This window comes from Electrophorus electricus, chromosome 1 (assembly GCF_013358815.1).
Source record: "Electrophorus electricus isolate fEleEle1 chromosome 1, fEleEle1.pri, whole genome shotgun sequence".
Lineage (NCBI taxonomy): Eukaryota > Metazoa > Chordata > Actinopteri > Gymnotiformes > Gymnotidae > Electrophorus > Electrophorus electricus.
Genome location: NC_049535.1, coordinates 32,435,068 through 32,447,567, shown reverse-complemented (window position 1 = coordinate 32,447,567; position 12,500 = coordinate 32,435,068). Strand labels below are relative to the sequence as shown.

Genomic DNA, 12,500 nt, shown 5'->3' with positions numbered 1-12,500 from the left:
TGAGAATTAGGGAGCATGTCTAATACACGTGAGAATGAGAATGAGGGAGCATGTCTAATACACGTGAGAATGAGAATGAGGGAGCATGTCTAATACACGTGAGAATGAGAATGAGGGAGCATGTCTTATACACGTGAGAATGAGAATGAGGGAGCATGTCTTATACACGTGAGAATGAGAATGAGGGATTGTGTCTTATACACGTGAGAATGAGAATGAGGGAGCATGTCTTATACACGTGAGAATGAGAATGAGGGAGCATGTCTTATACACGTGAGAATGAGAATGAGGGATTGTGTCTTATACACGTGAGAATGAGAATGAGGGAGCGTGTCTTATACACGTGAGAATGAGGGAGCATGTCTTATACACGTGAGAATGAGAATGAGGGAGCATGTCTTATACATATGAGAATGAGGGAGCATGTCTTATACACGTGAGAATGAGAATGAGGGAGCATGTCTTATACACGTGAGAATGAGAATGAGGGAGCATGTCTTATACACGTGAGAATGAGAATGAGGGAGCATGTCTTATACACGTGAGAATGAGAATTAGGGAGCATGTCTTATACACGTGAGAATGAGAATGAGGGAGCATGTCTTATACAAGTGAGAATGAGGGATCGTGTTTTATACACGTGAGAATGAGCGAGCATGTCTCATCTGTGCTCAGACTGCTTTACTGGCTATCTGTGGCTGTCACCATTGATTTTAAGATACTCAGAGTGATCTCTGAATATCTCCATGGTAACGCCCCCATGTAGGTGTGTTCTAACAGGAGCTTTCTGATCTACCAACAGTAATATAATCCGCTATCCTTTTATTGAAAAGGTGCTATTTAAATAGAGCTTACTATCATCCATCCATCTGTCCGTTTTGCCACCCACCCACTTCATTCCTCTCCAGTTGGCTGGAATTGGTGCAGAGGCATAAATGAATTGTGTTGTGGACTGGTCAAGGCTGAGTTGGGATTATCTGACCCTAACACTGCACTAGGAGTGTCACAGGAAACTGTTCTGAATTACTGTGGACCCTTACCCTCTATACACAGACACACTGATTAACACACACACATACACACACACACACACACACACACACACACACAGACACACACACACACACACACACACACACACACACATACACACACGAGAAATAACCTTATGCATTGATCTTAGTCCATTAATGTGGAGCCCAAGTGAATACATTAGTGTTCAGACCTTAGGGAAGACCATTGTTCCACCATCACTTCATCACTCTCTATCTCTTCCTCTCTTTCTTCCACTCTCAGACTCACTATCCCTACCACTATCACTATCACTGCCACTCTCACTCTCACTCTCACTATCACTGCCACTCTCATTATCACTATCACTGCCACTCTCACTATCACTGCCACTCTCACTATCACTGCCAAACTCAGTCTCACTGCCACTCTCAGTCTCACTCTCACTATCACTGCCAAGTCAGTCTCACTGCCACTCTCAGTCTCACTCTCACTATCACTGCCACTCTCACTCTCACTATCACTATCACTGCCACTCTCAGTCTCACTATCACTATCACTGCCACTCTCAGTCTCACTGCCACTCTCAGTCTCACTGCCACTCTCAGTCTCACTCTCACTATCACTGCCACTCTCACTCTCACTATCACTATCACTGCCACTCTCAGTCTCACTATCACTATCACTGCCACTCTCAGTCTCACTGCCACTCTCAGTCTCACTGCCACTCTCAGTCTCACTCTCACTATCACTGCCACTCTCAGTCTCACTCTCACTATCACTGCCACTCTCAGTCTCACTCTCACTATCACTGCCACTCTCAGTCTCACTATCACTATCACTGCCACTCTCAGTCTCACTCTCACTATCACTGCCACTCTCAGTCTCACTGCCACTAAGTCTCACTCTCACTATCACTGCCACTCTCAGTCTCACTGCCACTCTCAGTCTCACTCTCACTATCACTGCCACTCTCACTCTCACTATCACTGCCACTCTCAGTCTCACTATCACTATCACTGCCACTCTCAGTCTCACTGCCACTCTCAGTCTCACTCTCACTATCACTGCCACTCTCAGTCTCACTCTCACTATCACTGCCACTCTCAGTCTCACTCTCACTATCACTGCCACTCTCACTATCCCTGTCACCCTCACTATCACTCAGAACAAAACAAAACAAACAGAGCGGCTCTTTCTCTGAATTCACAAAATAACTTAGAAGGGCTCCACTGCATTCCATATACAGCATTTTAAAGGTATATTAACACCAAATTCAATTGTAAGTCAGTTTGAATAAAAGCATCAGCTAAATGCTACAAATGTAAATGTAAATATTAACTATGGACCTCATGTCTAAATATCCACCCTGACACATCCAGGGGTTTATGCCATACAATCCATCAGCCCTTCACTGTGTGTCTTCACTGTTTGCTGACTGAATAGAATTGAAAGAGAAAGACCACTTTAAGGGAAGTAAGGCTGAATCTCACGTACGGCCCATGAGAAATATTCCAGGCAGCAATAAATGTGTGATGAACTCTTTCTCGCTCATTACTGAGGGTTTCCTCATCTGGGTATGGTAATGCTAAAGTTTATTAAACACTTATTTTCCCATTAACTTTTGGTTATTGTCAAGCAGTGCAGTTTGAAATCAGGGCTTTGTTTCTTGAGGAGGCTGTAGTCTACTGTTAATGTTCATTATTATTAATTTTTAATGACAATGAAGAAACTAGACATCGATTTATTCTAATAGACTAATTCACTTCATACTTTTTCTGATACTCTCTCTCTCTCTCTATCCCAGGGCCATGCTTAGATCCACTGATCTCTCCCCTCTATGCATCCTCTTTCCTGGCCTCCTCCAGATATAATTTCCTCTATTCTGCTCATTTTGCCAAGCTCTATGGTAAGTTCTATGGTAGCTCTATTGTAAGTTCTATGGTAAGTTCTATGGTAGCTCTATGGTAAGTTCTATGGTAGCTCTATGGTAAGTTCTATAGTAGCTCTATGGTAAGTTCTATGGTAGCTCTATGGTAAGTTCTATGGTAGCTCTATGGTAAGTTCTATGGTAAGTTCTATAGTAGCTCTATGGTAGCTCTATGATAGGTTCTATGGTAGCTCTATGGTAGATCTATGATACATTCTGTAGTAGCTCTATGGTAGGTCTATGGTAAGCTCTATGGTAGATCTGAGCACGCGCGCGTGCGCGTCTGTGTGTGTGTGTGTGTGTGTGTGTGTGTGTATGTGTAGGGAGCAGCGGTTGGTCTCCATCTCCTGAAGACAGGCAGCCCTGGTTACAGATTGATCTGGGCAGGAAGTATCGTATTGTGGCCATCGCCACTCAGGGCACCTTCAACTCCTATGACTGGGTGACCAAGTACACGCTGCTCTACGGAGACCGGCCTGATGCATGGACACCTTACGTTATGAGAGGGGGCAACATGGTAAAGTCAGTGTGTGTGTGTGTGTGTGTGTGTGTGTGTGTGTGTGTGTATTAAGTGTTATGTTAAGTACATACAAATCTGCTGGTCTGTGTGTGTGTTTGCATTTATGCGAATGTCTGTGTGTGTGTGTGTGTGTGTGTGTGTGTGTGTGTGTGTGTGTGTGTGTGTGTGTGTGTGTGTGCGTGTTTGTAATTGTCATTTTGTGATTTTAAGTGTAATTTTGTATGTTTGCAATTGTTGGTCTGTGCATGCATACATGTGTATGTGTGTGTGCACATGCTTGCATGTGTGTTTGAGTGTGTGTGTGTGTGTGTGTAACCTGCTATAAGCCTGTAACCTGCTATAGCTTGTGTGTGTGTGTGTGTGTGTGTGAGTGTGTGTGTTTTTGTGGTGTGTATGTATGTATGTGTGTGTCCGTGTGTGTGTGTGTGTGTGTGAGATTGTGTGTGTGTGTGTGTGAGTGTGTGTGTGTTTGTGGTGTGTATGTATGTATGTGTGTACGTGTGTGAGTGTGTGTGAGTGTGTGTGAGTGTGTGTGTGTGTGATTGTGTGTGTGATTGTGTGTGTGTGTGTGTGTGTGTGTGTGTACATGTGTGTAAATGCCACTGAATCTTATATACTTGCATCTCTGCTGTTCTGCACGCATGTGCTTGTCTCAAGATAATGATCCCTCCTCTCCCAGACGCTGCCGGGGAACTGGAACTACTACCAGGTGAAGAGGAACGTGTTCCACTACGCCTTCACAGCCAAGCACCTGCGCTTCCTCCCGATGGGCTGGAACACCGAGGGCGGCGGGAAGATCGGCGTGCGGCTCGAGGTCTACGGCTGTCCCTATGGTACGGCGGCCCGAGTCCACACCTGCCCTCACTAATAATAACCTTCTGTCAATAAAATAACTCCCAATCAACTCTCTTGCCCTCACTGTCTCTCACTGCTGTTTCACAGGCATCGTTTAGACCAAATAAATGATTTTTCAGTGTTTCTCATAATGATGTTTTCTGTTTAGCTGCTTAGCATAGCACTCTGCCTTGTCAATCAACGCTAAAGCTATGTAATCTGTCTGGAAAGCTGAAAAGGGCCAGATAGACATGTGAATTATATTGATGTTCTAGGTTCTATCCCGCGCTTGTGGTCTAGCATGGTCTTGTGCTTTTTCTGACCTTTTAACCCCCTGCGCCCTTGGCCCCTAGACTCGTACGTGGTGCACTTCGAGGGTAATGACATGCTGGCATACTCGTTTCCTGGTGGGAGGATGCACACCATGCAGGACCACTACGCGGTCAACTTTAAGACCCTGGAGAAGGATGGCGTGCTGCTCCACAGCCAAGGCCTGCAGGGAGACTTGGTCACGCTGGAGCTGAAGACTGGCAGGCTCTACCTGCACATGAGCCTGGGTAAGGTTACCCCCCCCCCCCCCCCCCCCCCCCCCCCCCCCCCCCCCCCCATGGCTGGGAATGGGAGAGGAAAAGCAGCCAGGGAACAGTCAGAGAACAGTCAGTGGGGCACATTTTTGCACATTTTGTGCAAATTAACAGTCCGCAAATTTACAAAGCCCAAAGTACATCCCACAGGTAGTAAATCCTCCCACAGAAACTTTTCTCAGCTGCCCAAAACACCACTTGGGAATTCCAGCCCTTTTCCTTTGTTACAAGATGATGCAATCTCATAACACAATCCTTATTGGCCACCCAGTGGCAAGCTTGGCTAGCTCTAGGTGGATGAGCTGACCAATTGGAACACACTAGACTTCACAGGAGGGGCAGTTTAAAGGCACAGAAGCACTAACAGAGCATTTCACTTAGAGGGTGAATAGAGACAGTATGCAAAAAATCATGTTTTTGGAATACTGAAGCATGTAAATAAAATGATGGAAATGAACCTGATAGGTCCCCTTATGATTTCGCCAAACAGGTTAAATTAACAGTGAACCAACCAGTGCTTTTGTAAAGGATGTTGTGACACTGAAGAGGGAGCGAGTGATGAACTCAAAAATTATTTATTTACAAAAGTAAACGAAGTGAAAAAGGCTTTGTCTTAACAGTTGCAGGAAACAGACTCAGCAAAGTATCTATGCAGGCTAGGGACCTTCAGGCTAGGGACCTTCAGACTAGGGACCCTCAGGCTAGGGACCTTCAGGCTAGGTACCCTCAGGCTAGGGACCTTCAGGCTAGGGACCTTCAGGCTAGGGACCTTCAGGCTAGGTATCTTCAGGCTAGGGACCTTCAGGCTAGGGACCTTCAGGCTAGGGACCTTCAGACTAGGGACCTTCAGGCTAGGGACCTTCAGACTAGGGACCTTCAGGCTAGGGACCTTCAGACTAGGTACCCTCAGGCTAGGGACCTTCAACGTGAAGCAATGAACTCAGACACCTGTGGGATTTAAACAGGAGTGAGAATACATGAGGAATAGCTGTGTGTGATTAAATAAGTGGGTGATTGGGAACGGAGAAGTGAATGTGTGCTGTGATTGGTGGGTGTGGTCTGAGAGGCAAGTGAATGTGTGCTGTGATTGGTGGGTGTGGTCTGAGAGGCAAGTGAATGTGTGCTGTGATTGGTGGGTGTGGTCTGAGAGAGATGGCTGAATACGGACTGGAGGTGTCGCAAAATGTCTTCCACCCTTAGGTGCCTCTCACTAGCTTTCCTTCACAATTAGCACCAATATGATGTTACGGACACAAACAAAACATAAAAGTGGATGTTGTGTCTGATTTGGTGCATCTGTCATCTGAAGAGAGACGTACTGGGTGCTGAAGTGAAGGAAAGAGTGAGAACATACTGACACACACAGAGTGAGAATGTATGACACACAGAGAGAGAGTGAGAATATGATACACACACAGAGTGAGAATGTATGACACACAGAGAGAGAGTGAGAATATGATACACACACAGAGTGAGAATGTATGACACACAGAGAGAGAGTGAGAATATGATACACACACAGAGTGAGAATGTATGACACACACACACACACACACACACAGAGTGAGAAGGTACTGACACGCACATACACAGAGTGAGAACTTATGACACAACATGGATGTTTCCTGGGATTTCGCAGGGAGCAGTACAGTCCACACAACGAGTGGCATGACGGTGCTGAGGTTGGGGAACCTACTGGACACCCAGCACTGGCACTACGTCAGCATCAGGCGCCGCGGCCGCGAGCTCAATTTCACACTGGACAGCGAGACCGAAAGAGCCGTCCTCAACGGAGAGTTCGGCTACCTGGACCTGGACAAGCAGGTGAGCTGGCAGGAGTGAGGGAGGACCTACTCCAGCGCCAGCAGAGGCAGAAGAGTATGAAAAAATGCAAACACATATGTTTTTGCAGCAGAGTTAAAGTGTAAAGGAAAATGGGTGTGAGAGACGACAATGATAAAAATCAGTCAATTTGATTTTGATTTCGTATCAGGTGTTCACTTTTGCTGTGTAGAAGTTGTTTTACTAAAAGTAAACCATTAAAACAGTCAATGTCCTTTTTCCCTTCAGATGTATGTGGGCGGGGTTATAGAGAAGGACATGCCACACCTCCCTGGTAAGGTCAACTTCCGCGGCTGCATGGAGAACGTCTTCATCAACGGGATCAATGTAATTTACAAGACCATGTACCAGGAGCCCGACATACGACTGGCTCCTAAAAAGGTACAGTTCGATATCAGCGTTCAAAAGAGGTTACCTTTACTCAGTCGGCAGTTACCAAATCGATGAGAATGGCGATGATGAGGTCATTGTTAAGGTACAGGAGATGCATGCTTGTTTAGAGAAATCAGACACAAACACGTACCTACAGAGTGCATTTATGAGATCCCTGACCATTTGTGAAGTGATTCTTCCTATTTGTCATCCCTTCTTCCATCAGAAAAAGATGCACTACACCTGCCGCGACCTCCTATGGCGACCTATGACCTTTGCAGGTCCCAACAACTACCTGCAGGTGCCTGGATTCTTCCGGAGGAACCGGCTAGCAGTGAAATTTAAGTTCCGCTCGTGGGACTACACTGGCCTTCTGTTGTTCACAAGGTTCGCAGATGAGCTGGGCTCTCTGGAGCTGGGTCTGAGCGAGGGCCAGGTCAACGTCACCCTTACCCAGCCAGGAAACAAGCGGCTCCGATTTGCTGCAGGTAACATTTGACCCGTCTGACCAGGGTTGAGATATTGGTGCATTGCTCTCAGTCCAAATCATTCCATATAAACTAAACCACTGCACTATATGAAAACTAAACTGTTCTGAGATCAGCTTTTAATCAGATGGGTAATTTCTGCATTGCCAGGATACCGCCTGAATGACGGTTTCTGGCACACGGTGGACCTGGCCGCCAGGGACAACCTGCTGTCTATCACCATTGATGAGGATGAGAGCTCCCCACTGAAGATCACCAACCCATTTATGGTGCGCACTGGAGACCGCTACTTCTTTGGGGGTGAGTAGTGGGGTGTGCTGATATGTGGGAGATATACATCTACAGCTACTGCTCCCAGCACTGGTCTGCAGGTCCAGAGATTAAAGAGCACAGGCCCAGATATTAAAGAGCACAGGCCCAGATATTAAAGAGTACAGGTCCAGAGATTAAGGAGTAAAGATCCAGAAATTAAGGAGTGCAGGTCCAGAGATTAAGGAGTGCAGGTGAGGCAATCCTTCTCACAGTCCTGTACTTGGAGTAGAAAGAATCCCAGCGTAGGCATTTTAGAGATGTGTTTGGCATGTCAGCGGAGCAGGGCGTGACTGATGGAGCTCATTTTGGCTCAGGCTGCCCTAAAACCAATAACACGGGCCGCTGCGTGACCAAGCTGGCCCGTTTCCATGGCTGCATGCAGCAGATCTTTATTGATGATGAGCCAGTGGACATTGACGTGATGCTACAGAGGAAGTGGGGCAGATACACGGAGCTGCTCCTGGGAACGTGTGGCATCACCGACAGGTCTGTACGCACGCGTGTGTCTGTGCAATGTCTCCATGTTTGTGTGCATGCTCAGTATCTTTATGTATGTATGAGTGTGAGATACATCCATCTTTGCCTGTATGTAAAGTGTGTGTGTGTGTGTGTGTGTGTGTGTGATTTGTCCATATCTCTGCAAATATGTGCATAATGCACGTTATTAAATTGTTTGTGGGATTGTTGTTGTCATGTGCTGCATTTGCATTGCACACTACAAGCTTACATTACGACATTATCCCGGACACTAGAATTTACACAGACTTGGGAGGAGAGGAGAGGGGAGCAGAGGGGAGGGGAGGAGAGGAGAGGACAGCAGAGGAGAGGAGAGGAGAGGAGAGGGGAGGGAGGGGAGGGGAGGAGAAGCGAGTGGAAGAGAGGAGAGCAGAGGAGAAGAGAGGAGAAGAGAGGGGAGCAGAGGAGAAGAGAGGAGAGCAGAGGAGAAGAGAGGAGAAGAGAGGGGAGCAGAGGGGCTGCTGTTTCACATCAAAGATGAACAATAGTGTAGGAATTCAGTCTAATAATCACTCAGGACTCAGAGACTGCAGTCTTTATAATGGAACTGTAATGAATGCACACACGTAGAAGAAGATCCGTGCAGTAGGATGGGTAAGCGTGGTCGGGTCGGTCCGGGGTCGTACACGGGGTAGCGTTCAGGAGGTGTCCAAGGGTCAGGCAGGAGACGGGGTCTAGAAGGTAAGCAGGAGTCAATAACCGGGAAACCACACAGGAAACGCTTGGTACACCACATAGAAGCAATACTTCACGACTGGTAAGAGGGGAGGAGAAGCTTATATAGGGGTAGGTAATGAGGGGAATGGGGATCAGGTGTGTGCTGGAATTCTGGTGAGTCAGATGTGCGAGTGGGTGTGGCTGTGCGGGGCTGAGGGTTGTTCCTGGGGTTCGTAACAGGAACAGAGAAACTGAAAGTTTATAGAATTATAACAATTAGATGGAAATCAACAATAACTATTATTATAATATTTATATAATAATAATAACAATAATAATAATTTTGTAAAACTGAAGTAAGGTACTGACTTCCTTCGGTCAGGAAGTACCTGAACAAGATAAGGTACATGACTCAGTCACATGACCGAGGTAAGGTACTGACTTCTCTCACCGTGACCGAGGTAAGGTACTGACGTCTGTCACATGACCGAGGTAAGGTACTGACGTCTGTCACATGACCGAGGTAAGGTACTGACTTCTCTCACCGTGACCAAGGTAAGGTACTGACGTCTGTCACATGACCGAGGTAAGGTACTGACGTCTGTCACATGACCGAGGTAAGGTACTGACTTCTCTCACCGTGACCGAGGTAAGGTACTGACGTCTGTCACATGACCGAGGTAAGGTACTGACTTCTCTCACCGTGACCGAGGTAAGGTACTGACGTCTGTCACATGACCGAGGTAAGGTACTGACGTCTGTCACCATGCTAGGAGTGCTGTAGTGCTGTTGTCATGGTTTCTGTGCTTTCGCAGGTGTTCTCCCAACCCATGTGAACATGAGGGTCGCTGTATTCAGTCGTGGAATGACTTCTTGTGCATTTGCAACAACACGGGGTACAAGGGTGAAGTGTGCCACAACTGTGAGTAGCAGACACGTCAGTGTGCATGTTCACGTGTGTGTGTGCGCTACTAAAAAGAAACGCTTTATCTTTCCTTCCCTCCGTTCTTCTCTGTCTCTCTCTCTCTCTCTCTCTCTCTCTCTTCTCTCTCTCTCTTCTCTCTCTCTCCCTCCTTCTCAGCGGTGTATAGAGAGTCGTGTGAGGCATACAGACTGAACGGAAAGTACTGGTCAGGCAACTATACCATAGACCCGGACCTGAGCGGCCCTCTCAGGCCGTTCACCGTGTACTGCAAGATGAAGTGTAAGCCTTCACCCAGTGTCACCTCACGTGACCTCACATGTCCTCGTGTGACCTCACTTGACCGCACGCAATCTCCATGCAACCACGTAATCCCACGTAACCTTATGTAAAATAATGCCACCTCATCTCCTGTCTCCCGATAGGAGACAGGAAAGGTATGCCGCACAGGTGCATCACTTAGACGAGCGAACCCTGAATGAACAAGCTCGTTTACTGTGGGGCTAGTTGACTCCTATGAGAAAAGAAGCAATGGCCCCATGAGGACAGGCCATAATGAGCTTTCTATCGCTCTAAAACTGACACTACCTATCCACCATGTTCCGGCTTAACGTGCCATCTGTATCCACCCAAGTAGTTCTAATGTCCTTATACTGGATCTTCATGAAAATGTCTGAGCAGTCATCTTCATTCCGACTTTAACAGATATCTGGGGCCTGGTCAGAATCCAGTCTTACTGAAACAGGTTCCCTTATTCAGCATGGTCTGTTGCTCCCGGCCGGACGAGGCCTTTATTTCTGTACCTGCCGTTTGCCAGTGAACCGCTCCTGGACAATCATCGACCACAACCGCATTGACAGCACCAAGGTGACTGGCTCCACCGTGGATCGGCCCTACATAGGGGACGTCCGGTACGTGAACGCCTCGTGGGACGAGGTCACGGCCTTAGCCAACACGTCCTTGTATTGCGAGCAGTGGATCGATTTCTCGTGCTACAAGTCCCGCCTCCTAAACACACCACGTAGGTATCTGATTGGAAAATGCTTAGGGCAGTTGAGGGAGTGAGACTCCTTGACAGTAATGGCACACTTACATGGGGGGTTGTAATAGAATAACTATTTACCAAAATATTTAATCCTCTGTATTGATATTTAAACCTTTATGTACCTGATGCTGGATCGTATGTCACTGTATGAGATAAAATATTAGTATTATATTCTTATTACGCATTATATAATAGCTCCCCCCCACCCCCACTTACCGCTTCCGGTTTTAGATGGGAGGCCGTACACTTACTGGATTGGTCGTCATAACGAGAGTCATGAATATTGGGGCGGGTCTTTCCCTGAGAGTGGGAAGTGTGGCTGCACCATCAACAAAACCTGCACAGACCCCAAATTCTGGTGCAACTGTGACGCAGACTACCGGCAATGGTGAGAGGAGCGAGCAATGAATGAATGAACACACGAATCCAAATATCACTCCTCATGAATCATCTGTGTTGCGTCTCTACCCTTAAAAAGATTCACTAAAGAGTCTTTACGTAAAAGCGTTCGACAGCATTCGGTTCAAAATGAAGAACTTGAAGTCAGTTCCAAATGCCACAAAGCTCTGAATGTAGACCCACTGGTGTGACTGCATACACACTCTTACCAAACTACTTTGATGAACAGGTACTCGGATAAGGGCTACCTGTCATTCAGGGATCATCTGCCTGTTAGACGGATTGTCATTGGTGACACCAACCGCACGGGTTCGGAGGCCCACTTCAGCGTAGGACCTCTGCGTTGCTATGGAGACCGTGAGTATTACATATGAACCAGTCAGGCAGATGAATGTGTGTGTAAATTTGCTTTCCTGAATCGTTTCCTGTTATTTGCATTCTGTGGGAAGAGCTTCGTGGCACATCTGCTTCGGTTTTAAGTATATTACGTTAACTAGTTCATCCACAAGCAGGGCTTTTGACAAGGAATTCTAACTGGCTAATAGCTACAGTTTAAATGTCCCTATCCCGGCTTGTTCAGACACTCCGAGTATCGTGCTGTCAGAGCACCATGCTCGCATGCAAGACTGAATTTTCAAATGTCAGCTTAGTTTTGCATCTTCCCTGGTTCCCTTGTCACAGGGAGCATCTGGAACACCATAGCCATCACCAAGCCCACCTATCTGACCTTCCCGACCTTTAAACCGGGCCCTAGCGCCGACATCACCTTCCATTTCAGAACCTACCGCACATACGGCGTCTTTCTGGAGAACTCAGATGACCACCTGCGCAACTTCATCAGGATTGAGCTGAACTGTGAGTTGAGATGAGGTGTGAGCAGTGCTCCTCCTCAGAGCTGGTCTTGGGAACCCCTCGGGCTGGTTTTTGGAACCCCATGGGCTGGTCTTGGGATCCCTACATGCCACACACTCCCAGATTTTTCCCACCTTCATGTGCCTGGTTGGGCTCTCACAGGCTTCGTGGGGAATCCTGTGGTGTGGTGAGGTGAGGTGGGTTGGGTGTGTACTA

General features: G+C 47.1%; 1 protein-coding gene across 1 annotated transcript in view; it reads left to right on the top strand.

Moving 5' to 3' along the window:
• Window positions 1-12,500, top strand: part of cntnap1 (contactin associated protein 1) — a 32,113-nt gene that overhangs the window by 8,449 nt on the left and 11,164 nt on the right. The window contains 15 exon segments of the mRNA XM_027030723.2: window positions 2,819-2,920; window positions 3,265-3,458; window positions 4,141-4,294; window positions 4,649-4,852; window positions 6,519-6,703; window positions 6,950-7,102; window positions 7,320-7,581; window positions 7,732-7,881; window positions 8,208-8,379; window positions 9,882-9,988; window positions 10,148-10,270; window positions 10,806-11,009; window positions 11,265-11,421; window positions 11,662-11,789; window positions 12,114-12,287. Of these exon segments, the coding sequence (XP_026886524.2) occupies window positions 2,819-2,920; window positions 3,265-3,458; window positions 4,141-4,294; window positions 4,649-4,852; window positions 6,519-6,703; window positions 6,950-7,102; window positions 7,320-7,581; window positions 7,732-7,881; window positions 8,208-8,379; window positions 9,882-9,988; window positions 10,148-10,270; window positions 10,806-11,009; window positions 11,265-11,421; window positions 11,662-11,789; window positions 12,114-12,287 (2,469 nt within the window).